The 25,674-nt window shown below is 40.6% G+C and overlaps 1 protein-coding gene across 1 annotated transcript in view; it reads right to left on the reverse strand.

The window, feature by feature from the left end:
- SASH1 (SAM and SH3 domain containing 1) overlaps positions 1–16,654 on the reverse strand; it is a 415,520-nt gene extending 398,866 nt beyond the window's left edge. The window contains exon 1 of the mRNA XM_069725895.1: positions 16,522–16,654. Within this exon, the coding sequence (XP_069581996.1) occupies positions 16,522–16,530 (9 nt within the window). The 5' untranslated portion in view covers positions 16,531–16,654. The remainder of the gene's footprint in view (positions 1–16,521) is intronic.
- Positions 16,655–25,674: the final 9,020 nt, after the last annotated feature.

The raw sequence follows: 25,674 nt of genomic DNA on the forward strand, positions 1-25,674 counted from the left end.
CAGTTCTTGTTAAGGCCAGAAGTGGCAGGCCAAGAAAAACATCAGAAAGGCAGAGAAGAAGAATGGTGAGATCAGTCAAGGACAATCCTCAGACCACCTCCAGAGAGCTGCAGCATCAACTTGCTGCAGATGGAGTCACTGTGCATCGGACAACTATACAACGCACTTTGCAGAAGGAGAAGCTTTATGGGAGAGTGATGCGAAAGAAGCCGTTTCTGCAAGCACGCCACAAACAGAGTCGGCTGAGGTATGCAAAAGCACATTTGGAGAAGCCAATTTCTTTTTGGAAGAAGGTCCTGTGGACTGATGAAACCAAGATTGAGTTGTTTGGTCATACAAAAAGGAGTTATGCACGGTGGCCAAAAAACAGCATTCCAAGAAAAACACTTGCTACCCACAGTAAAATTTGGTGGAGGTTCCATCATGCTTTGGGGCTGTGTGGCCAATGCCGGCACCGGGAATCTTGTTAAAGTTGAGGGACGCATGGATTCCTCTCAGTATCAGCAGATTCTTGTTAATAATGTTCATGAATCAGTGACAAAGTTGAAGTTACTCAGGGGATGGATCTTTCAGCAAGACAATGATCCAAAACACCGCTCCAAATCTACTCAGGCATTCATGCAGAGGAACAATTACACTGTTCTGGAATGGCCATCCCAGTCTCCAGACCTGAATATCATTGAACATCTGTGGGATCATTTGAAGAGGGCTGTCCATGCTCGGCGACCATCAAACTTAACTGAACTGGAATTGTTTTGTAAAGAGGAATGGTCAAAAATACCTTCATTCAGGATCCAGGAACTCATTAAAAGCTACAGGAAGCGACTAGAGGCTGTTATTTTTGCAAAAGGAGGATCTACTAAATATTAATGCCACTTTTCTGGTGGGGTGCCCATACTTATGCACCTGTCAAATTTTGTTTGAATGCAGATTGCACAATTTCTGTTAGTACAATAAACCTCATTTCAAGGCAGAAACATTACTGTGTCCAACAGTTATTAGATATATGAAACTGAAATAGCTGTTGCAATAAAAACTATTTTTATAAAACATTAAGCTTAAGATTAATAGGGGTGCCCAAACTTTTTCATATAACTGTATTCTTATGCTGATTAAGCATAAGAAAAGAATCACAGCATGCTGCGAGTGTCTCCGATGATCCGATCATGCGTACCCAGGCTATGGGTGCATGTAAAACACCGGAACTGCACTCAGATGTCATTCGAGTGCAGTCCGATTAATGCAGACTGAGAGAATGGAGAAGATAGCAAAATTAAGTTCTCCATATTCTCCTCACCTATCTTGCTATTCTTGTAAAGTTTACCTGTTCTAGTAGGATAAAAAAAACAGCAAAAAGGGAGTGGTTTAAATTTGGCACAAAAAAGACATTACCTGGAACTGAATAGCCCCTCAAATATTAATGAAAAGACAAGAAGAAAATTAGTCCAAGAGACGGCTAAGAATCCTGAAGCAACATTAAGGCTATGTACCCACGTTGCGGATTGGTGTGCGGATTTTTCCGCCCATTTTGAAAAATCCGCAGGTAAAGCGCACTGCGGATTTCCTGCGTTTTTTGTGCGGATTTCACCTGCGGTTTTACACCTGCGGATTCCTATTGAGGAGCAGGTGTAAACTGCTGCGGAATTGACACAAAGAATTGACATGCTGCAGAAAATACACCGCAGCGTTTCCACGTGGTATTTTTCGCAGCATGTGCACAGCGGATTTGGTTTTCCATAGGCTTACATGGTACTGTACAATGGATGGAAAACTGCTGCGAATCCGCAGCATCCAATCCGCTGCGGATCCGAAGGCAAATCCGCAACGTGTGCACATAGCCTAAAAGAGCTGCAGGAAGTTCTGGCAAGTACTGATTGTGGATTGTGTACTGCATGTGACAACAGTCTCCCATATTCTTTGATGTGTCTAGCCTGTGAAGTAGGATGGCAAGATGGAAACCATTTATTGCAAAGAAGAATATCCAAGTCCAGATATGCTTTTACAAAACCTACATTAAGTGTTCCAAAATCATGTTGGAAATCATATTATGCTCTAATGAGAAAAAGGTTAAGCTTTTTGGTCATAATTCCAACAGGTATGATTAATGCAAAGCCAACACTGTGCATCACCAAAAGAATACTATACCTACAGTGTAGCATGATGGAGACAGCATTATGCATTCTGGATGATTTTTGACAGCTAGAACTGGGATTTTACTAATGAAGGGAATTATTAACAATTCTAAATATCAGTACATTTTACAGGCCTCTGCTGAAAAGCTGAAGATGATTCACCCGCATCCGCATACAGCGGCACGACCTGCGTACCTAATGTTAAAGATAGGTACGCAGGCCGCATGTGGGCCGCATGCAGAAGTAGGCAGAGCTAGCGGCGGAGGTGCGGCCGAGGGCGGGGCTTCACGGAGGAAGTCCGCAGCCCACCGCAGATCAGGTAAACGCTAGTGTGAAACTAGCCTTACTTGACACTTCAATGTGGGTTTGTAGACTTTTCATATCCACTGTATATATTAAATATTAAAAAACTATTAGTATAGCAGCTGCTTTGAAGAGTGCAGATACTTACTTACCTAAAAATGGCAAGATTACGATGATGGCTGATGAGGATGCAATGTCTTTTAATTGCTAGAATGATCGTATACTGACACATGTGTCAGAGTGCTGGCCCTTTCCTTTCTATGTTTGGATATCTCTCCCTGAAAAACACGTAATTATCTTTAATAAGACAGCGAGATGTGCACATCGCACACTAAGATCACTTTAATCACCATTAAAACAGTTTTTTCCTGCTGTTATCTTCATTATGAAAATGAGACCAGACCGCGGGAGGAATATGTGCCCAGTGTTTTGATATCATCTTCTCACCTCTACATTTATATAGTGTATGACATTCTTGCTTCTTGCTTCATTAATACTCAATTTCCATTAATACTGATGGTTATTTAACACATCCTCATAGAGTCCATAAATTAATTTGGATATGAAGCCTCTACAGCATTCTGCTCATTAAATTAATGCCATGAGCTTAAATATTCAGCATTAATAGGAATAATACATGAGCTAAGTGAGGTGCTCTTTCATTGCTAAGTGACACTGTGTCATCTATGATTATAGGAGATGGTGTGGAAAGGATAAAAGTGGAGAATTAGCTCTTGTGTATGCTAGTAGGAGCTGATGGAGAGATTGATTAGTCAGCTAAAGTGTCACCAAAGGTGATATAAAGTAAAGGTACCGTCACACTGGACGATATCGTTAACGATATCGTTGCTTTTTGTGACGTAGCAACGATATCGTTAACTAAATCGTTCTGTGTGACAGCGACCAACGATCAGGCCCCTGCTGGGAGATCGTTGGTCGCTGGGGAAAGTCCAGCACTTTATTTTGTCGCTGGATCTCCCGCTGACATCGCTGAATCGGCGTGTGTGACGCCGATTCAGCGATGTCGTCACTGGTAACCAGGGTAAGCATCGGGTTACTAAGCGCAGGGCCGCCCTTACTAACCCGATGTTTACCCTGGTTACCGTTGTAAATGTAAAAAAACAAACACCACATACTTACATTCCCGGTGTCTGGTCATGTCCCTCGCCTTCAGCTTTCCGCACTGACTGGTGAGTGCCGGCCAGCCGTAAAGCAAAGCACAGCGGTGACGTCACCGCTGTACTTTACGGCCGGTGCTCAGTCAGTGCTGGAAGCTGAAGGCGAGGGACCTGATCAGACACCGGGAATGTAAGTATGTAGTGTTTGTTTTTTTACATTTACAACGGTAACCAGGGTAAACATCGGGTTACTAAGCACGGCCCTGCGCTTAGTAACCCGATGTTTACCCTGGTTACCCGGGGACTTCAGGATCGTTGGTCGCTGGAGAGCTGTCTGTGTGACAGCTCTCCAGCGACCAAACAGCGATGCTGCAGCGATCGACATCGTTGTCGGTATCGCTGCAGCGTCGCTTAGTGTGATGGTACCTTAAGGCCGGGGTCACACTTGCGAGAAACTCGCAAGAGTCTCGCATCTCAATACACGGCACTCGGGACAGGAGTGTGCGGCTGCATGTATTTCTATGTAGCTGAGCGCTCCGGTCCGAGTGCCGGCAGTCTTGAGGTGTGAGACTCCTGCGAGTTTCTCGCAAGTGTGATCCCGGCCTAGGAGAGAAAGAAAACACAACATGCCATTTCAGTGTAAGCATTGCTATCAGATGGTATGGTCCATACATATTGGGTCTATGGATGATCGAATGTTGTGGGAGATAAGGATCCAGTCTGTCTGGCTGACCATCCAATGTACATGGGAGGGAGGTGGGATCGCAACTCTCAAAAATGACCAAGCATTTTAAATTTGTAGGCAAGTGGACCTCAAATGACTCCTGTAATGTAAAATAACAAAATCAGATAGTACTTACACTCCCCAGGTCCGGTGCTGGCACTGCGCTGCTGCTTGGGTCTCAATATTTTGGATGCAGCTGTGACATCACATTGATTGCTCATATTAATGATGAAGCCAGTCACTCAGTTTTGAAATTTTGATAATAAATCTAATTTGGGTTAAAGAATTATGATTGAAATTGTATATATAGTTAATCTAAATAAATCATGGTTGGATATAAATAATCAGTTCAAATAATTTTAGGGACACATTGTACTTTATGTTAGCTGTAAATTTAGGTTGATATATTTTCTATTTATTTGTAAAAATATCAGAATGTTGGTGAAAATTTTAAAAAATTAGCATTTTTGAAACTTTCAATCTTTATATCCTCGTTATGCTGTATAAAATAATCAAGAAATAACATTTTGCATATGCCTACTTTACATCTGCATTATTTTTCAAATGTCATTTTATTTTGTTAGCATGTTAGAAAGGTTGAATGGTTAGTAGCAATTTCTAATTTTTTCAAGCAATTTTCAAAACCTGTTTCTTTAGGGACCTATTCAAATTTAAATGGATTTTGAGGGGCGTATATATTGAAAACTGACCAAAAGTGATACCATTTTAACCCCTTACCGACATTGGGCGTAATAGTATGCCGATGTCAGTCTCCTTCCCTTTGATGTGAGCTCGGGCGGTAAGCCCACATCTTTCCGGGGACATGTCATCTGTTTTGAACAGCTGACATGTGCCCACAATAGCCGTTGCTATTAACCAGTTAAATGCCCCTGTCAAACTCTGACAGCGGTATTTAAATCGTCCTTCCGGCCATCTTGCCAGAAATATGCACACCGATGACCCCCGGCACGTGATCACGGGTGTGTGATAACCTGAGGTCTCCTGGAGATCTCTATGTTGTCAGTGCTGGCTTGCTGTCAGTGCCACCCAGTGGTCGGCGCTCATAGCAAGTCAGTAAATCTGCTATATAGAGGCGATCTAAACATCGCTCCTATGTAGCAGAGCCGATCGGGCTATGGCAGCTTCTAGTTTCCTATGGAGACTATTAAAGCATGCCAAAAGTAAAAAAAATGTTTTTTAAAATATGAAACAAATATATATAAAAGTTCAAATCACCCCCTTTCGCCCCATTCAAAATAATACAATAAAAATAAAATCAAACCTATACATATTTGGTATTGCCACGTTAAGAGTCGCCCAATCTATCAGTAAAAAAGTATTAACCTGATCGCTAAACGGTGCAAGAAAAAAGTAAAAGCGCCAAAATTAAGTTTTTTTGGTCGCCGTGACTAAAATGCAATTACAGGTGATCAAGAGATCATATCTGCACCAAAATGGTATAATTAAAAACGTCAGCTCGGCATGCAAAAAATAAGCCCTCACCCAACCCGAGATCACGAAAAATGGAGACTCTACAGGTAACGGAATAAGTCGTAGTGACCTGGAGAATCATAATGGCAGGTCAGTTTTAGCATTTAGTAAATCTAGTAAAAAAAGCCAAACAAAAAACAAGTGTGGGATTGCACTTTTTTTGCAATTTCACCGCACTTGGAATTTTTTTTCCGTTTTCTAGTAAAACCAATGGTGTTGTTCAAAAGTTCAACTCGTCCCACAAGCCCTCACATGGCCATATTGACGGAAAAATAAAAAAGTTATGGTTCTGGGAAGAAGAGTAGTAAAAAATGAAAAAAGCTCCGGGGGTTAAAAACTCTTCATGTGCCAAATGGGAATAATACAAAATCAAATGAAAAAAAAAATTGTAATTTTTTATTCTAAAATGTTGCTTTAGCCTTAAGTTTTTCACTTTTATAAGGAATAGCACAAGAAAATGGACTCTACTATTTGTTACCTAGTTTCTTCTGAGCGAGCTGATACCCCACATGTGGTCAGACACCTCTGGACAAACGCCTTTCACTGTACAGTAAAAGTGATAAGACCAATTTATTCGTCGGGTCAGTACGATTACAGCGATGCCAGATTTATATTGTTTCTTTTATGCTTTGCAACTTTTATAGAATAAAACAACATTTTACAAAAATTGATTTATTTAGCATCATCATATTCTGAGCGCTGTAACTTTTTTCCCAAATGAGTCATATAAGGTCTTGTTTTTTGCATGATGGTTTGGCGTTTTCATGTAGATAATATTTTTTATGTGGGTCATTTTAATCACTTTTTATTCAATTTTTTGTTTGTCATGATGAAAAAGCGCCAATTGTGAGGTTTTTTTAATCATTATTGCCATATGGAGTAAATAACAAGGCAGTTTAATAGGTCGGGTGATACCAATCGTGTGTACTTTTTGGTTTATTTTTGTTTTAATGTAAACGCTGTGTTTTTAGTTGCAAAATGACTTTTTGAGATTTGTGTGTGCTTTTCGTGTTTTTTTTACCTTTTCACACATTTTATGTTATTTTTTTCTTTACTACTAAGTCCCAATGTGGGACATGTATTATTATTATTATTGTACATTTTTATAGCGCCATTTATTCCATGGCTTGTTCGTTACATGTGAAAAGGGGGCAAATATAGACAAATACAACTAAACATGAGCAAAACACAAGGCACACAGGTACATAAGGAGGGAGGACCCTGCCGGCGTATAATTTTTACTCTGATCTTTGGTCTCATGGTCTGCAGTACCCATGAAACGGCGGTGACCTGCACCTGCTATTACAATCACAGCAGGTCAATTCTGCCATAGGGGGTCTTTTAACCCCCTTTTAAGCACTTGGATTCCGCTGTCACAATTTACAGCAATGTTTAAAGGGTAAATTGATTCCGATCGGTTCCAAAAGAGCTGTCACCCGTGGGAGAGGGCGGAGGCTCCTGAATAAAGTCCCTTAACCCTGCCATTTTAATACATATTGGAGGTCATTGGGGTGTTAACACCTGTGTGTTTCCAAGAGCATCCATTATTTCTTATGCTTGCTTCTATAGCGCCAACATATTTCGCTGCACAGTATTTTACAGTATGAGGTTGCAGATACTGTTGAAATAGAATTTTTCAGCAGAAGGGTGTTGGGGACCAGGCTCCCAAACTCACATACCCCATAGCAGGCATAATTCTTAACGTAAATGTAGATCTACCCCTGTTAAATGTTTTGGTGGAAGTGGAAAATTATTCATGTAACTAAAATCTATGTATTTATTCATGAATTAAAATATGGGGTGGTTAATATAATGTCAACCAAATATATTTTCCAGGTCCTTTCGAGGTCTTCCACTTTAGTCCCATTTGTAAATCCCCACAATTCATCCATTGACGCCTATGTGGGACATGTGGCCTGAAATGACTGGTTACATCAGTGAGAATTTTTTCAGCCCTGTGTCTGTGCAGAACAGTTTACTTCCCTAGAAGACCAGGAATTAGATAACCAGACATTTAACTGTTAACCCCTTCACTGCAGCAGACAGCCATGAATTCATCCAATGACGTGTTCTAGTGGTACAGTAAAAAAACACATTTTGACATTAGATAGATAGGGAGACGTTTAGGGTATTCTAAAATAAAACTAATAACAAAAGTGGTTAGGGTGTAACAATAGTTAGAAAGTTCATTTTAGGTGCTGAACCAACCCTTTAAGTATGTGAAAATTAACCCTTTCAGTACCAACATCTGCAAGGAATGGGACTTGACCCATTTCCTGCCGCAGACCTCTAAGGATGGCGTGATTAAACCTTCCACTACCTTTGAACGTGGAGCATTTAACCATCAATATCCTTTACAGCACTAAATCAACAAATATGTCTGCATTACCATCAATTTACAGACATCTGGATGAACTTTTACAGATTCACTTGCAGCAGATAATTTCTGCACGACATTGATCAATCTCTTAATTTATAAATCAGAAAAAAAGATTTGTAGAGAAAATACTTTATGGCCTGAGGATATTTTTCACATACAGCATATTTTTACTATTGTATATAATATCTATTCAAACTATAAGAAATGTGTTAATTTGTTGGGCAGCGGTATTACATTGTTGTAGTACTATTTTTGCCTAGGATCCAGTGTACTCTAAAACTTTTGCTGAATCCTTGCTACTTATTTTACAAGGTAATAAAATATAACCTGGAAATGTTACAGATGTTGCAATATATTGCTTATCACATTTGAATTAATTATAAAGCAATTCAAAGTAAGATAATTAATGTGAATTGTAAGGCAATGTCTCAAAGATAGTCAAGCTATTTATCAAAGTCCTGCTTTTCTTGTGCCTTTGAATACTAGAATGCTATAGTAGATATCACTTTGCTAACAATAATTTTAAATGACATAATTTATCATCTTACAAATTGGTGGCTATTAGAAGACATCAGTGCTGTGAAAAATTAAATGTGAATTTTATATTTATACAAAAATTCATTTTTTTTAATGAGAATTGAATGTGTCCTGTTGGGTCTCTTGCAAAGCAATGGGCAGTGCAATGTGCTTGCCTAAATCCTCAAGTGAAGCTTGAAGAAATGACGGTCATGGTATATAAATTAATTTATATGTGTATATATGTACAAAAGTGTGTAAACATTTTAGGTATGTGTGGAAAAATTAAGAATGACCTAAATAATTGAAGTGCTAATAGGTTATTATTATCAGTTAATTTGCAAAGTGAATGAACAAAAGAGAACTCTAAATCAGATTAATATTTGGTGTGACCGCCTTTTGCCTTCAAAACAGCATCAAAACATCATTTCTTCTATATATTCTTGCACACAGTTTTTGAAGGAACTTGACGAGCAAGTTGTACCAAACATCTTGGGGAACTAACCACTGATCTTTTATGGATGTAGGCTTGCACAAATACTTCTGTCTCTTAGTATAATCCCAGACAGACTCGATGATATTGAGATCAGGGGTCTGTGAGAACAATATTATCACTTCCAGGACTCATTTCACTTGATGAGTGGAGATGAAATTTGCTGGATTTTCCCCCAAAATTTGATTTCTTCAAGAAAGAGAGGTCCCTGCTGAACAGAAGAGCTGATACACCACGGAAAAGTGAGAGAGAGGACCCCACTGACCATAAGAGCTTACACTGCATAGTAGTAAGAGAATTACACAGTGACTCTGTAGATGGAAAATGACTCTGCTGTACAAACTGTGCACCACTGGGACCTGCTGATCTGTGATGGCCCAGTTAGTGACCACTACAGTACAAGGTATGATATCTGCTAGATGTCATAGCTGCAGGGCATTATGGGTAAGGTTGTACGAAGATATCCCACTCTATAATAGTTCAGGAGTGTGAGGATCAAATCCTGGCAATTTTTTGTGTTCAAACTAATCTCAAAATGTTTGAATTCACATGAACCTGCAAGTTTCAGGAAATTTGATTCAAGCTCAATCCTCTACTGTTCGTTCCACTCATCTCTACTAAAGATACTTCTTAATGATAGAAAGTCATGCTACAAAAGAATTTCTTATACGCCAGTACTTATTACAATGTTACTCCATTTAGTAATTAGCTACTTAGGCACCTCATAATCCCCATATACACAAAGCAAACTGCAACTGAAAGATTTACTTTGGTACTGTATAAATAAAGCTTATATTACTATTATTATATTAGGTGTTATGATGTACAAAGTGTTGTCATGCTTCCAAAACTTCTCCCTTGGTTGCTACCATGCTTTTACTTGTAACATCCCTTATAGGTTGACTAGCCTGGAGTAATGGCTGTCCCCAATAGGACGATCACCAGGTTGGAACGTCCAGTTCTATCAATCAATGGGAGTCCTCCCCGCTAGACCATAAATAATATAACCTTTCTCACCTATCCACAGAACTGGGGAAAAATGTTAATAATGGGAATGTCTTACTCCAAGCGACTATGATAAACATTGTAAAGTGCTATAAATGTGCCCCTACCATTCACACTTTTAATATTATTACCGTATATTGTGTTGCAAACCACATTACAATAATTTATATATTTTAATTTGGGGTAAGGGAGTAATTCTGAATATTAAAATCTGCCTGAAACCCCACTAACAGGGCTACCCATCAACATAATATTACGGTACCGTCACACTGAACGATATCACTAGCGATCCGTGACGTTGCAGCGTCCTGGCTAGCGATATCGTTGAGTTTGACAGGCAGCAGCGATCAGGATCCTGCTGTGCCATCGTTGGTCGGAGCAGAAAGTCCAGAACTTTATTTCGTCGCTGGACCTCCCGCAGACATCGCTGAATCGGCGTGTGTGATGCCGATTCAGCGATGTCTTCACTGGTAACCAGGGTAAACATCAGGTTACTAAGCGCAGGGCCGCTCTTAGTAACCCGATGTTTACCCTGGTTACCAGTGTAAATGTAAAAAAACCCAAACACTACATACTTACATTCCGGTGTCTGTCCCCCGGCGCTGTGCTTCCCTGCTGTGCTGTGCTGTGCTTCCCTGCACTGGCTGTGAGCGCCGGCTGGCCGTAAAGCACAGCGGTGATGTCACCGCTCTGCTTTACGGCTGGCCGGCGCTGACAGTGCAGGAAAGCACAGCGCCGAGGGACAGACACCGGAATGTAAGTATGTAGTGTTTGTTTTTTTGTACATTTACGCTGGTAACCAGGGTAAACATCGGGTTACTAAGCGCGGCCCTGCCCGATGTTTACCCTGGTTACCAGGGGACCGACATCGTTGGTCGCTGGAGAGCTGTCTGTGTGACAGCTCTCCAGCGACCAAACAGCGATGCTGCAGTGATCGGGATCATTGTCTAGATCGCTGCAGCGTCGCTAAATGTGACGGTACCTTTAGTTTAATGCATAGACTTAAGGAGTGAAATGCACTTCCAGTACAATATATTATTTATACTGTATATATTGATTATACAAGCCACCAACATGTGTAATGCTCTGTACAAAAGCTCTAAGGTTCTTTACTTACAATAGGAGATAATGTACCCTGTGACGTCAAGTGCCAGGTAAATCTCTACTGTTTGCCTTTCAGCACAAGATAACTTGTTAGAAAATGTCGTTGAAATGTATATAGAATCTACTTGTGTAAAGGCCCCGTCACACATAGCGACGCTGCAGCGATACCGACAACGATCCGGATCGCTGCAGCGTCGCTGTTTGGTCGCTGGAGAACTGTCACACAGACAGCTCTCCAGCGACCAACGATCCCGAGGTCCCCGGTAACCAGGGTAAACATCGGGTAACTAAGCGCAGGGCCGCGCTTAGTAACCCGATGTTTACCCTGGTTACCATCGTTAAAGTAAATAAAAAACAAACGCTACATACTTACCTATCGCTGTCTGTCCTCGGCGCTCTGCTTCTCTGGTCTGGCTGTGAGCACAGCGGCCGGAAAGCAGAGCGGTGACGTCACCGCTCTGCTTTCCGGCTGACCGGCGCTCACAGCCAGACCAGAGAAGCAAAGCGCCGAGGACAGACAGCGATAGGTAAGTATGTAGCGTTTGTTTTTTTACTTTTAGGATGGTAACCAGGGTAAACATCGGGTTACTAAGCGCCGCCCTGCGCTTAGTAACCCGATGTTTACCCTGGTTACCAGCGAAGACATCGCTGAATCGGCGTCACACACGCCGATTCAGCGATGTCAGCGGGACCTCAACGATCAAAAAATGGCCCAGGCCATTCCGACACGACCAGCGATCTCACAGCAGGGGCCTGATCGCTGGTACGTGTCACACATAGCGAGATCGCTACTGAGATCGCTGTTGCGTCACAAAACTTGTGACTCAGCAGCGATCTCGCTAGCGATCTCGCTATGTGTGACGGGGCCTAAATGCTCAGTTCACATTACAATTTCGCAGTACAGTTGATAGATAGGTTTTTGTTTTTTTAGAAAAAAATAATGATATAAAAAAGGATACCTAAACAATCGCCTAGTTAACTATTTACTGCCAATGAAAAAAAACAAAAGAACTATCGTACGTCCGCATAATTGTATTTTAAAAAGACAGACATTGCAGCCTGATACTCTTCTGTCCTCTCTAAAAACCGTCTTTGATGTTTTATTCACCTTTAATAGTGCCTGATGGGACATCTCCTCTAACATCTGTGAATAACTTAACATTAAAGAGGCAGTCCACTACTTCTACATTGATGACCTATCCTTAGTGTAGGTCATCATTGTGTGATCGGCCGGGGTGTGACCCCCAGCACTCCCGTTGATCAGCTGTTATCGGTGTTGATGGTGGCCAGTGCCACTGGCCAGAAGGACTCATTTGCGGAGCTGGCCGTCTTCTGATAGTGGGTACTGCACATCTGCCTCCTATTGATTTGAGTAGGAGGCATATGTGCAGTACCCAGCCTCGGCCACTACCAGAAGACGGAGCAGCTCCACAACTGAGTACTTCTGGACACATATAACTAGCTATATCACTACATATAACAGCTGAGGATCAGTCATCAATGTAAAAGTGGTGGACAGCCTCTTTAAAGTGAGTCTTAAAGATAATCTATCACAAGATTTCACAATACAAAAGAATACCTGTACCATTCTTTTAGAAAAACCACTTGCCAGCTCCAACTGAATTCATAAAAATCTCATGGTGATATCACACGAAAAATAACTTTAGAAAAGAATTATATAGTGAGATGGATTTTCAAAGCAACAACTTCAGCCTCATTAGATCCAGGAGATCCATTTGATAATATATACAATTTGTATAGTAAAATCTGGAGACAAATGCCTTTTAAAATCACACTATAAAGATGTTTATCCTTGTAATTGTCCTGAGATGCTCCTTGTAACACTGAAAAATGAGAACAGTCATAATCAATGAGCAGCAGTATATGATTGGCAGATAAATGTAAACATAGACCAAGTTAATTTCTTCCCACATTTATTTGTATGTTGAAACATTTTAACGCAACTGCAATCTTGATACTGAGCTGGAAGAGAATGATATTTGAGACTTATAGCCTTAAGGTATTGTATGAATGAGAGGCTTCTGAGCTGTAATCTGCTGAATGTTATTTTCTGCAGCGATATTATCACTATAACAGGGCTTTGTTGGTTTATAGCAAATTGCTTTGCATTGTGATCCAGACTAGTTACAATCAACCTAAGGAGGTCATCATCTGGTCATTATAGAAAATCGTCGGGCTTTTAGTTAGGCCAGGTTCATATTGCGTTAGTGCAGTCCGTCCAACCAATGCGTTAAACGGACCGCGCAACGCTACTGCCTTTTAAAGATTGCGTTATGCGATAAATCTGCGCTAGCGGTGATGGACCCCGAAACACTGCAGACCGCGTCCAATGGTCCATCACAGAATGATGGCACATCGCTAACGCATGCCGATTATGACATGCCTTAGTAATGCGCTACATAATGGCAGTCAATGGGTGCGCTATAGCATCCGTTACATTGCGTTAGTATCGGATGCTGTCAGCGCATTGCCATTAGCGCAATATAAACCTGGCCTTATTCTGAGCCGATATAGAGAAGACCCTCATCTGGGAACACTATCCTAGGGGTTTTCTAGTACTATCATATCAATGACGTATCTGTAAGTATGGATAGGTCATCAGTATGAGATTGATGGTGGTCTGATACTTTGTACCCCCATTGACCAGATATAATGACCTCCAGTAGAGGTGTGGACCACCACAACTATGTACACTGCTTAGTGACTGCTGTAGGGTACTGCAGACAAACTTTCATATTTACACAATGTCAAACTGCAGCCAATCAGTGGCCACTAATGGACTGGAGAGATTATAGGGAGCTACCCATCAGAAGAGAAAGCAAGGAGCTCAGTGGTGGTTGCCAGTGACAAAACAAATGAGGTAGCAAAAAATGCTCCAAAAAAAGCTTGAAAACTCTTCCAAAATCCTACTAGAAACCTCGAAGCCTTTGACCACCGGAAAAACACTGTGAGCACGACATCAGGCTAACTACCCACTTTAAGTATTTGGTGTGTTTATGATGCTGCCAATTTTCAGATTAGCTAAATTAAGTAAGATCCTTGTCTTTTTCATTGCAGTTCATTACATACATTTTCATTGTGTTCTTTCAGATCCACTTTGTCTCCTTTTGGTATGACATGTTTTAAATAAAAATGCATTGTTTTGAATACCGTACTTCCTAAACGTCCCTCTGTCAGTCAGCAACTTTCCAGAAATCATTGCTCCTATGCTCTTTTCAAGGCAAACATAATTGTTGGAGAGCTGCTGACCAAGAGTCTTGCCTTAAAGAAGACCTTTCATCAATATTTTTTTATGTTGAACTGAACACATGATGTATTAGTAGCTACATAGAGAAGTAAAATGCTTAACAAAATCACCTTCTTATATTGCATATATATTAGAAATCAAAGACTTTGGCACCTAATGAGTTAACTTTTGTTACGTCCAACTAGTTGTTATCAGATAGATTTCACTAGGGGCGTTTACTTCTCCTCCCTGTATGATGCTGACCAATCAAAAGACTGCTGCAACATAGCAAAAAAAGAATAGGCCTTTGCATTAGCTCAGGTTTCTCTGTGTGTGACATGTAATGTCCTGATCAAAAAAGGCGTCAATGTGAGGGGAAGGGCACCACAACTGAGTTTAGCTTTGATTGCTAATATCTTCACCACAGAGATCCGAAATAAAAAAAAGGTTTCATTCTGCTCTGCAGCCTCTGTTACATCCTGTGTTCAGTTCTACATGAAAAATTTGGTGAAAGGTCCTCTCTAATGTGTTTGTCAGGTTTGTAGAGGGTGAAGGGAAGGGTGATGCTCCTTGGTTGCTTTACATTTAGCAGTGAGTAGTACATTGTAGTCAGACTGTGGTCTTTGCTGGTAAATTCTGTACCTAAATATTCATTGTTAAATTCTTTACAACCCAGACTAAAATATGAAGGTGCCTTTGTAAATCAAGCCGGATTATTCTTATTGATACACTAAGTTCCATCGTCATCACTGTCTTGGGGATTGTGATGCACGAATCATGCCATAATATCCCCTTATTTTTTCAGAAGGACACATAATAGATAGTGTATCCATACGTGACAATCAGTTACATCTGAACATGGATATTTTGGCATTAGGCATGGATTTCCGCCAATCTCATTCAGGTGAATGGGACAAACATAGATGTATCTGCAACCCATCTGCCACTTGTAAATATACCCTAAAAGAAAAAGCCTATCTGGTAGTCAAACGGTTCCTATCCCATTTGTCTTATTTTGTTATTTATTTCAGTGTTTTCATTAGGCGAAGATGTCTAAACCGTCTGATATTTTGCAGGTTTTCTCAGCGTTCCTGTGCCAGGTGCCCTCTGCTCACATAAATTATGTCATACTACTTCTGCAAGTTCTATGGCCATAAACTCCGTTGTTGGTAGTCCATGACTATCATGCAATCTCATTGCTGCTTCATAAAGAGAAAGAGTTGTAGTGATAGAATCCTTGTGATTGTTGTAAGTTGGCATTAATTTCCTACAGTAATACATTGAGATTGTGTTATGTTGCAGTTACAATAACCTTTGCTAGCTTTTAAAAGTCCTGCTAGAACAGTGCAACTACCACGGAGAATCATGGCGTAAAACCTCTAGGGTACCACAGGTTGGCAATGTAAATGATTACATAATACCTATTCCGCATATAGATCATTTATCAGTACACTGAATGAAATGTAATCAATCATCTAAGCATCGGAAGGATCATGCCTTACATATAAGGCTACTTTTACACAAATTTGTGCCTATAATGGACACTGATTTACATATATCATGTAGATCTGCACTTGTAATAATTCTTTTTAACATTCCGCCATTAACTACACGTGAAGAAGAACCATAGCTTTGATTGTTTGTCCCCATACAAGCTGTATAGTCTAAAGGGATGTATTACCGACCCACAATGATGTGCATGCCTGCATAAAAATGTGATCAGCCGGCAAACAAGTTTGTATATGATTGGCTCTTGTACAGTTGACTGACTATATGTTTAATTAGTCACTTAATTATAAAAGGTATCCTTTCATCATATATTAAAGAATTCAATAGTAAATTCACAAGGGACACCATTGCCCATAGCGTACTGTCAGCCAACATATCACAATAAAGAAAACACAAGGAATGGATCTTTTCTGATTAAACCTACATCTCAGTAATGTCATGTCAGTAGGTATGTAATGTATAGAATATTCTTCTCATCCCATCTCACATACATACTAACCTCACTCATGATGGGTTGTTCCGCACAGCCCTGGTCATCTTAATCAGCAGCCGGCGACTTTATCCTGTTAGGATACTGAGAGCACATGTTCAGCTTCAACTCTCCCGAATTCCTGGGGAACATTTGTTCCATCCACAATATACCACTAACGCACTATTCAATTTTATTGAGACTTTGAATAGAGTGTATTTAATTTCAGGCTTGTAAACCTGTTAGACCAGTCCTACACACAAGCCGCCTTTCATTAAGAAGAGCACAGCGACTTAAATTACAGTGGGATGTTCAGTAGCGGTTTCCCACCACTTTTTTCTGGTATTAGCCTGTAGGACAAAGAGCATTGTGTTCATGTGGTTCATTGAGTTCACGGATATACATTTAGAAGTGCATAACATCCACTTTACATTCCCTTGCACCATTTTTTTAGTTGCTCCGACATTTTGCAAATAATTCAAGCGGGTTGTTAGGTCGGAAATCATTATGCTAGGTGACTGAGAAAATTATTTAATCCTGTACTTATAAATTCATATAAAAAGTACAGTCTTATATTTAAGCCATTTTTAATTTTTTTGTTAGAGAGAGTCTGGAGCTTTTGGCTAACTAGACTAAAATTTGGGCCAAAATAATAACACGATTTTCTGGACATACTGATTATAAAAACATTGTAGAACCTTTGTAAAATAAAGATATTTCATAATTTACTTTCTGTAAAAATTCTGCTCCATTCCTGTGGTGTTACATGTAGTGATGTGACCTTCAGCGTCTTACTTGCTGTTACTGTCCAAAGTACAGAGAACAAAAAATATTGCCCGCACTCAATTGCTGCTCCATTTATTTTCTATGCTATGGGGCTGCCGAGCGACTTTTTCCGAAAACCTCATAGAAGATTAATGGCGTGGACGTTGGGCATACAACCGGATGCTATTTTGTAACAGGAAGTTAAGTTCCCCATCATGGATTAATATTCCACATTCTGCCTATCAGTGTTGGTCCCAGCGGAGGGAACACCCTTCGATCAACAAGTAATGACCTATCCCACGAATAAGTGATAACTTTTTTTACACTGCGCAACCTCTTTAATATTGACTAATCTGGGGAGTAAACATAAGACTACAGGAAAAGGATGATATCTGAATACTGAATAATCAGAATCATTTTTGGTGAATGGTATAATGCAAAAAAAGTATAGCTTTTTTTAAATTTTGTCTATTTATACAAAAAGGAGGTGAAATGATATTGTCATTGTTTTAATTCAATTGATTAAATTTTACAATTTTCTGAATATTACCATAATGTGTCCTCTGGGGAGCATGTGCATTCAGTGTGTTGTATGTTAACAATGATTATCCATCTCCTCTCTTACCTGTTTTAATCCGCAGCCAAGGATAGAAAGAGCCAAGGGCAAAGATAAGTGATGGACATTTTTACAGATTATCGCTGTTTGTAATTAATTTCTAAAACAATGTTTTTAATTTAAATGTTTCCTTGTATTTTCATTGTGTATTTACTGAAAGTCTTGGTATACAAAGAAAAAGGTTAGCCTTCTGTTTAGGTTTTGTATATCCTTGTAGTTCAATACAAATGCTCTGCTTTGTAATAGTGAAAATCAAGTTTAATTAAATCTTTACAGGGACTAATAAATGCATTTATGGAGCTGATGACAGTTGATTGTAAACTTTGGAAGGAATCGCTGAAGAATGTCTTCTAAGGTCACAAAGTTGAGGTTACAGTGACACCATTTACAATTAGTATGCTATGTTGCATGTAATTCTACAAGTTGCACTTCAAAGTATTCTTTAATTAAATGCTAATTTCCACAGCCTCTAACCTAAATGAATTAATGAGTTTCAGTATTGGCATTTTTGTCTTTTGAGGGATTGTCCACTCACATGTTGATGACCCACCCTCTAGATACAGCGTCAATATATGATCGTTGGGGATCTAACTCCCAACACCCCAACCGATTAGCTGTTATTTGCTCCAGTGACTTCCGGAGCACAGCTCTATTCAATATACACTGGCCACTGCTGGGTACGGCACAACGGCTCCTATTCTCTCGTGTTCTTAAATTCTGATGAATAGGAACCATTCAAGACTACCCAGCAGCAGTCGCTACACATTGAATGCAGATCTGTTCCAAGTGTTGTGTTGATCTGATGGCCACCATACCAAATAATGGTTGATTGATAGGGTGCCATGGTTGGACCCCACAGATCTGATATTAAGGACCTACCCTATAAGTAGGCCAGAAATATTTTATGTATTGGCAGTTTGTTTTAGTCTGAAATCTTCATTTTTTCCCCTCATTTTCAGACCCCCTGACATGCAGTTTGCAATCTGCTTGCAGTTTTAGACCTTTCTATTTGGATGTGTACTCCTCAGTAATACATGCCGGGTGTAGGGTTTGTATGTCCAGTGTGCTTTTGTCTTTACTAGCTCTCAACTCCATCCATGCACTGCTACCACCTTGTACAGTTCATGAAAGATCATGTGGGCTCTCTTACCACATAATAATGCCTATACATCTCCCTCACCGCATAATAATGCCCATACCTCTCCCTTACCACATAATAATGCCCATACCTCTCCCTTACCACATAATAATGTCCAGAATTCCCCCGTAATAAATAATAATGTCACTGCTTGATAAATAAAAATGACTAGTGTGCTTTTTTAATGAATACTAATGCCCATAGTGCCCCCTTATTAAATTATGATTCAGTACTCTGTGTTCCTGTAATTTATATTGCTGCCTCATTGATGATGAATAATGTTCAGTGTGCCCTCTTAATCAATAGTAATAATAATGCTCAGAATACTCAATTGATCAATTATAATGTTCAGTATGCCCTCTTAATCAATAATAATGCCCAAAATGCCTTCTTAATACATAATAATAGTGCCCCCAAGTGTCCACTTTGGTACATAACATTGCCCAAAGTGCCCCTTTCATCTACTATATAATTGTCTAAGGGTCACTTCCGTCTGTCTGTCTGTCACAGATATTCATTGGTCGTGGCCTCTGTCTGTCATGGAAATCCAAGTCGCTGATTGGTAGCGGCAAAACAGCCATGACCAATCAGCGACGGGCACAGACCGGAAGAAAATGGACGCTCCTTCCTCCCCACAGTCAGTGCCTGGCACCCGCATACTCCCCTCCGGTCAGCGCTCACACAGGGTTAATGGCAGCGTTGACCGCGGTGTAATGCACTCCATTAACGCTGCTATTAACCCTGTGTGACCAACTTTTTACTATTCATGCGGCCTATGCAGCATGAATAGTAAAAAGATCTAATGTTAAAAATAATTAAAAAAATAAAAAATCATTATATACTCACCATCCGTCGGCCCCTCGGATCCACAACAGGCCTTTACCGCTCGCGATGCTCCGGTAACCGGTCCATGCTACGATCTCGCGAGATGATGATGTAGCAGTCTCGCGATACCGCTACGTCATCATCTCGCGAGACCGCAATGCACTCTTCAGACCGGAGCGCGCGAGGACCATCGGTAATCGGCCGGTTCGATCGGGAGGCTCCGGAAGGTGAGTATGTAACTAATTTTTATTTTAATTCATTTTTTTAACAGGGATGTGGTGCATACTACGTGACTGGCCAATATACTATGTGACTGGGCAATATACTATGTGACTGGGCAGTATACTACGTGTCCTTGCTGTATACTATGTGACTGGGCAATATACTACATGACTGGGCAATATACTATGTGGCTGGGCAATATACTATGTGGCTGGGCAATATACTATGTGGCTGGGCAATATACTATGTGGCTGGGCAATATACTACGTGACTGGGCAATATACTACGTGTCTGTGCTGTATACTACGTGGCTCTGTGCTGTATACTACGTGACTGGGCAATATACTACGTGACTGGGCAATATACTATGTGGCTGGGCAATATACTATGTGGCTGGGCAATATACTACGTGACTGGCCAATATACTACGTGACTGGGCAATATACTACATGGCTGGGCAATATACTACGTGGTTAGGCAATATACTACGTGGACATGCATATTCTAGAATACCCAATTCGTTAGAATCGGGCCACCATCTAGTTAATAATAATGCCCCTTACTAAGTAATATCAGCCCGTGTGTGACCTTAATGAATAATAATGTCCCCTAAATTCCTTTTTAAGAATAGTAATGCCCCAGAAAAAAACGCAAGTTTCCTTAAAGGGGATATCAGGAACTTAAAAAAAAGCATGTAATTGCAAACAGAGGTGACTACCTGCCTGTTCTACCCAGCGCCGGTCATTGACCGCTCCTGCCAGAGATTCAGCTGTCTCCTGTCAACAGAGCAGCAGTTTCTCTTCCTGTTGACATTGCAGGACTACCGGTGTCATGCTGACTGACTAAAGTATCTCTCCTGTCTAATTGAGGGAATCTGGGTGGCACCGGCAGCATGACATCAGCAGTCCCGCTCTATCAAGAGGAAGAGAAACAAGAGGAAGAGAAACTGCTGCTCTATTTCCAGTTAGTAGCTGAATCTCTGGCAGGAGCGGTCAATGACCGGCCCCGGCTACAGCAGACAGGTAGTTGCATCTGGTAGCAAATACATGCCTTTAAGTACAATCAGTAGACAAGCACAGGTAGCAATGTAATAATGTAAACACACCATCTTTGTTGAGGCACTGATGCCCCGTAGAGAGTAGATATAAAGAAACCTGCAGATTACAAGAGGGAGAGTAGTTGAGTGGTAAGCCCATGACTCTTTGCACCACCGGGTGGGCCCCCTTACATTCCCCCCTCCAACTAAGCTACTGGGTATAGCATATTTCAATTAAATAACGAAAACAAAGGAAAAAATTTTTATAGTAAAGATGAGTGAATTGATTTGAAGCAAAATGAATTATTCATCAAACTGTAGGAATTTGCAGAACCTTGTGAATTTGCGATTCACTTTGCGTGAATTGTCTAAACTAGCTGTTACCATTTTATGTACAGTGGCTTGCAAAAGTCTTCACCTCCCTTGGCATTTTACATGTTTTGCTACCATATGACCTGGAATTTCAGTTTTTTTGAGGGTGTGCATTAGTTCATGTAAAGAACATGCCTATAACTGTGAACATTTGGCTTTCTTTTCATTTTGAAGCAAACAACAAATAGAAAAAAATAGCTGAAAACTTCAGTGCGCATAACTATTCACCTCCCTAAAGTCAGTACTTTGTAGATTCTCCTTTTGCAGCAATTGTAGCTGTAAGCCGCTTTGGAAAAGTCTCTATGAGCTTTCCACATGTGGTCACTGGGATATTTGGCAATTCCTCAAGGCAAAACTGCTCCAGCTCCTTCAAGTTATATGGTTTCCTCTGGTGAATAGCAATCTTCAAGTCTAACCACAGATTCTCAATTGGAATAAGGTCTGGCCTCTGATTAGGCCACTCCAAAACATTGACACATTGAGTGTTGCTTTAGCAGTATGCTTTGGTTCATTGTCTTGTTGTATTTTGCACCATACATCTTCCCCTCGACTCGGACCATTGTTACGATCCCTGCTTCTGAAAAACATTCCCACAGCATGATACTGTTAAATTTTGGTGTCATCTGACCATAGCACCTACATTTGGTGTGTCTGAAACATGTCTTTTGGCAAACTCAAAACGAACCTTACAATTTTGTGTGTGTAAGTAAAGGCTTTTTTTCTGCCCATTCTTCCATAAAGGCTAACTCTATGGAGTGTACGGCTTATTGTGGTCGAATGGACAGGTACTCCAGTCTCTGCTGTTTGGGAATTCTGCAGGTCCTTCAGGGTTACCTTTGGTAATGCCCTCTTTGCCTCCAAACAGTTTTGGTGGGTGGCCCTCTCTTGGGAAGTTTGTTGTGGTGCCATGTTCTTTCCATTTGATGATAAAGGATTTGTTGGTGCTCTGGTGGAATCATCAGAGATTGGGTTATTTTCTTTGTAACCAAATCCTGCCTTGTAGTTCTCAACAAATTGGACCCTGACTTGTTTGGAGATCTCCTTGGTCTTCATGGTGTTTGGATAGAGGTGCCTCTTGCTTAATGGTGTGGCAGACTCTGTAGCCTTTCAGAAATGCTGTGCAGAGCAGTAACTGAAGCGGCGCCGCCCCTGTGACTGAAAGCAAATGCTGGCTGGGAGAAAAAAGGTTGTTCAACAGTGCAATTTATCTCGACTATGCCTGACACATTCACACTGTTGACAGTGTATTTGAATACTTCATGAAAATAGAAATCTCTATCTCTAGCTGCTGCTCCAACCGATGTTGCTCCAACCGATGTCCTGGCATGCGGAAAAGGCTTCGGACAGCAGGACACATCTCCGGTTATATTATACATAGCTCAACCAATCAGGATCATCTTTTATAGTCTGTATAAAAATAGAAGCCTGAAATGTAGTTGACATCTAGGAGAAAATCTTTATAGTGAGAGGATCTCAGAATCTAGCCATAGAGAGGAGAAAAAGCCATAAGACACTAAAATGTTAAGGACGCTTTCACACATTACAGCTGTGTTATTTTTGAGGGGGCAAAAAATTGTTGCAAAAATGTTATTGGTTCTACTGTGATCCCAGCAATAGAATGCAAAATGGCCACAAAGTGCGAAAATGTGTGAGAAAAAGAGCATAGTGTAGCATTGTATAAGGCAATTGGAGACTTTGAAATACTTTTGATTTGCTGTAAAAAATCAACTTTCCTGAGAAATTTTTGTTTGTCGCTAGTTTATAGTATTCATAAGAATATTGCAGAAAGTTAATCAATAGTAAATACGGTGAAAATATTTCACAATAGAATGGGTTAAAGTCGGCATTTAATAAAAAAATATTTGTTGTCCCAAGTTATGTCTCTCTCCAGAGTTATTTTTCACAACTGTATTTCTCAGGAAACAAAAGATGGCAACATTTAGTTTAGAAATAATCGCCCGTGAGACTGTTAAATCAAGAGAAACTGCTGATCTCCAAAGTGTTTGCACAAGTTTCTTTAGAACAGATGTATGGCCCTATCCCAATAGGGACTAAGAAAACCAACAGAAACCACATAGACTCATCTCCGAGAAGTAAACATGACATAATATCCTAGAACCAGCAAATTATAGTTTATTTTCCACACTCTAATGCCATTTTTATTTCCAATGCACAAGATATTACTTTTTAGTGTCAAATTAAAGGGAATGGAATGAGACCTTACTCTGCATGTTTATTGCAGCAGATAAATTCATAACTATGTACATTTATTAACTGATGCTTCTCCTGTACTAGACATGAAAAAGCAATCATCTGATTGCTACATTTTATTTCTTCTTTCTACATTCATTTTATGTTAATGTGATTTGTGAAAGGATATTGCAGACACTTCAACCTGAACTAGAGCCTCCAGTGGAGCACTAGCTGCTATTATTTTTACCATGTACAGAAAGGACTAACAATAGCTGTCCATAGACAATCATTTTTTTCTATGGAGAATGCTAGATCTTCTCCAGACTGCGGTGACATTCCGTCAGCTCTAAGCTTTTTTCACGGTCATGTTTGGCTCAGGCCGGTCTGTTATGCAGAGTTCACTATACAGGAAAATGGTTTTTGACTCCTTCCGCCGACTCCGAAACGCGTTGGATAGATCCTTTTTGGTACTGTGTGCACTCCGTTAGCCGTTCACGTGAAGCATCACGTGTATGTGACGTCAGGCGAGGTTCTGCAGCTTCACTGCACCTCGCCGGCAACTAGCGTGTGGGAGCGCGGGCTCACGCTGAAGATCCGGAAGCATCGTCTGTGAGGTAGGGGGTGACTGTCACCGGCCGGGACAAGTTTTTTACACCCTTTCCTCACATATCTTTTGGAAATAAAGCGGAGGAATACATCACCGTTGTGCACATATTCGGGAGACCTTGACCACGATACATCGTATGTGAATACCCGGTAATTATTAACACCTTATATGCATGACAGATAACGCATTAATAACGCATTAATAATTCCCAATTAGGTAATTGTGGATATATTCTGTGATGGACATTATATGCAGAAAGTCTTTTTATTAATTGTTCTTCTTTAGACCATATGGAACCTACAGCGCAGATATACAGTGGGGCAAAAAAGTATTTAGTCAGTCAGCAATAGTGCAAGTTCCACCACTTAAAAAGATGAGAGGCGTCTGAAATTTACATCATAGGTAGACCTCAACTATGGGAGACAAACTGAGAAAAAAAAATCCAGAAAATCACATTGTCTGTTTTTTTAACATTTTATTTGCATATTATGGTGGAAAATAAGTATTTGGTCAGAAACAAAATTTCATCTCAATACTTTGTAATATATCCTTTGTTGGCAATGACAGAGGTCAAACGTTTTCTGTAAGTCTTCACAAGGTTGCCACACACTGTTGTTGGTATGTTGGCCCATTCCTCCATGCAGATCTCCTCTAGAGCAGTGATGTTTTTGGCTTTTCGCTTGGCAACACGGACTTTCAACTCCCTCCAAAGGTTTTCTATAGGGTTGAGATCTGGAGACTGGCTAGGCCACTCCAGGACCTTGAAATGCTTCTTACGAAGCCACTCCTTCGTTGCCCTGGCGGTGTGCTTTGGATCAGTCATGTTGAAAGACCCAGCCACATTTCATCTTCAATGCCCTTGCTGATGGAAGGAGGTTTGCACTCAAAATCTCACGATACATGGCCCCATTCATTCTTTCATGTACCCAGATCAGTCGTCCTGGCCCCTTTGCAGAGAAACAGCCCCAAAGCATGATGTTTCCACCACCATGCTTTACAGTAGGTATGGTGTTTGATGGATGCAACTCAGTATTCTTTTTCCTCCAAACACGACAAGTTGTGTTTCTACCAAACAGTTCCAGTTTGGTTTCATCAGACCATAGGACATTCTCCCAAAACTCCTCTGGATCATCCAAATGCTCTCTAGCAAACTTCAGACGGGCCCGGACATGTACTGGCTTAAGCAGTGGGACACGTCTGGCACTGCAGGATCTGAGTCCATGGTGGCGTAGTGTGTTACTTATGGTAGGCCTTGTTACATTGGTCCCAGCTCTCTGCAGTTCGTTCACTAGGTCCCCCCGCGTGGTTCTGGGATTTTTGCTCACCGTTCTTGTGATCATTCTGACCCCACGGGGTGGGATTTTGCGTGGAGCCCCAGATCGAGGGAGATTATCAGTGGTCTTGTATGT

The sequence above is a fragment of the Ranitomeya imitator genome, chromosome 5 (genome assembly GCF_032444005.1).
Source record: "Ranitomeya imitator isolate aRanImi1 chromosome 5, aRanImi1.pri, whole genome shotgun sequence".
In the NCBI taxonomy this organism is placed as follows: Eukaryota; Metazoa; Chordata; class Amphibia; order Anura; family Dendrobatidae; genus Ranitomeya; species Ranitomeya imitator.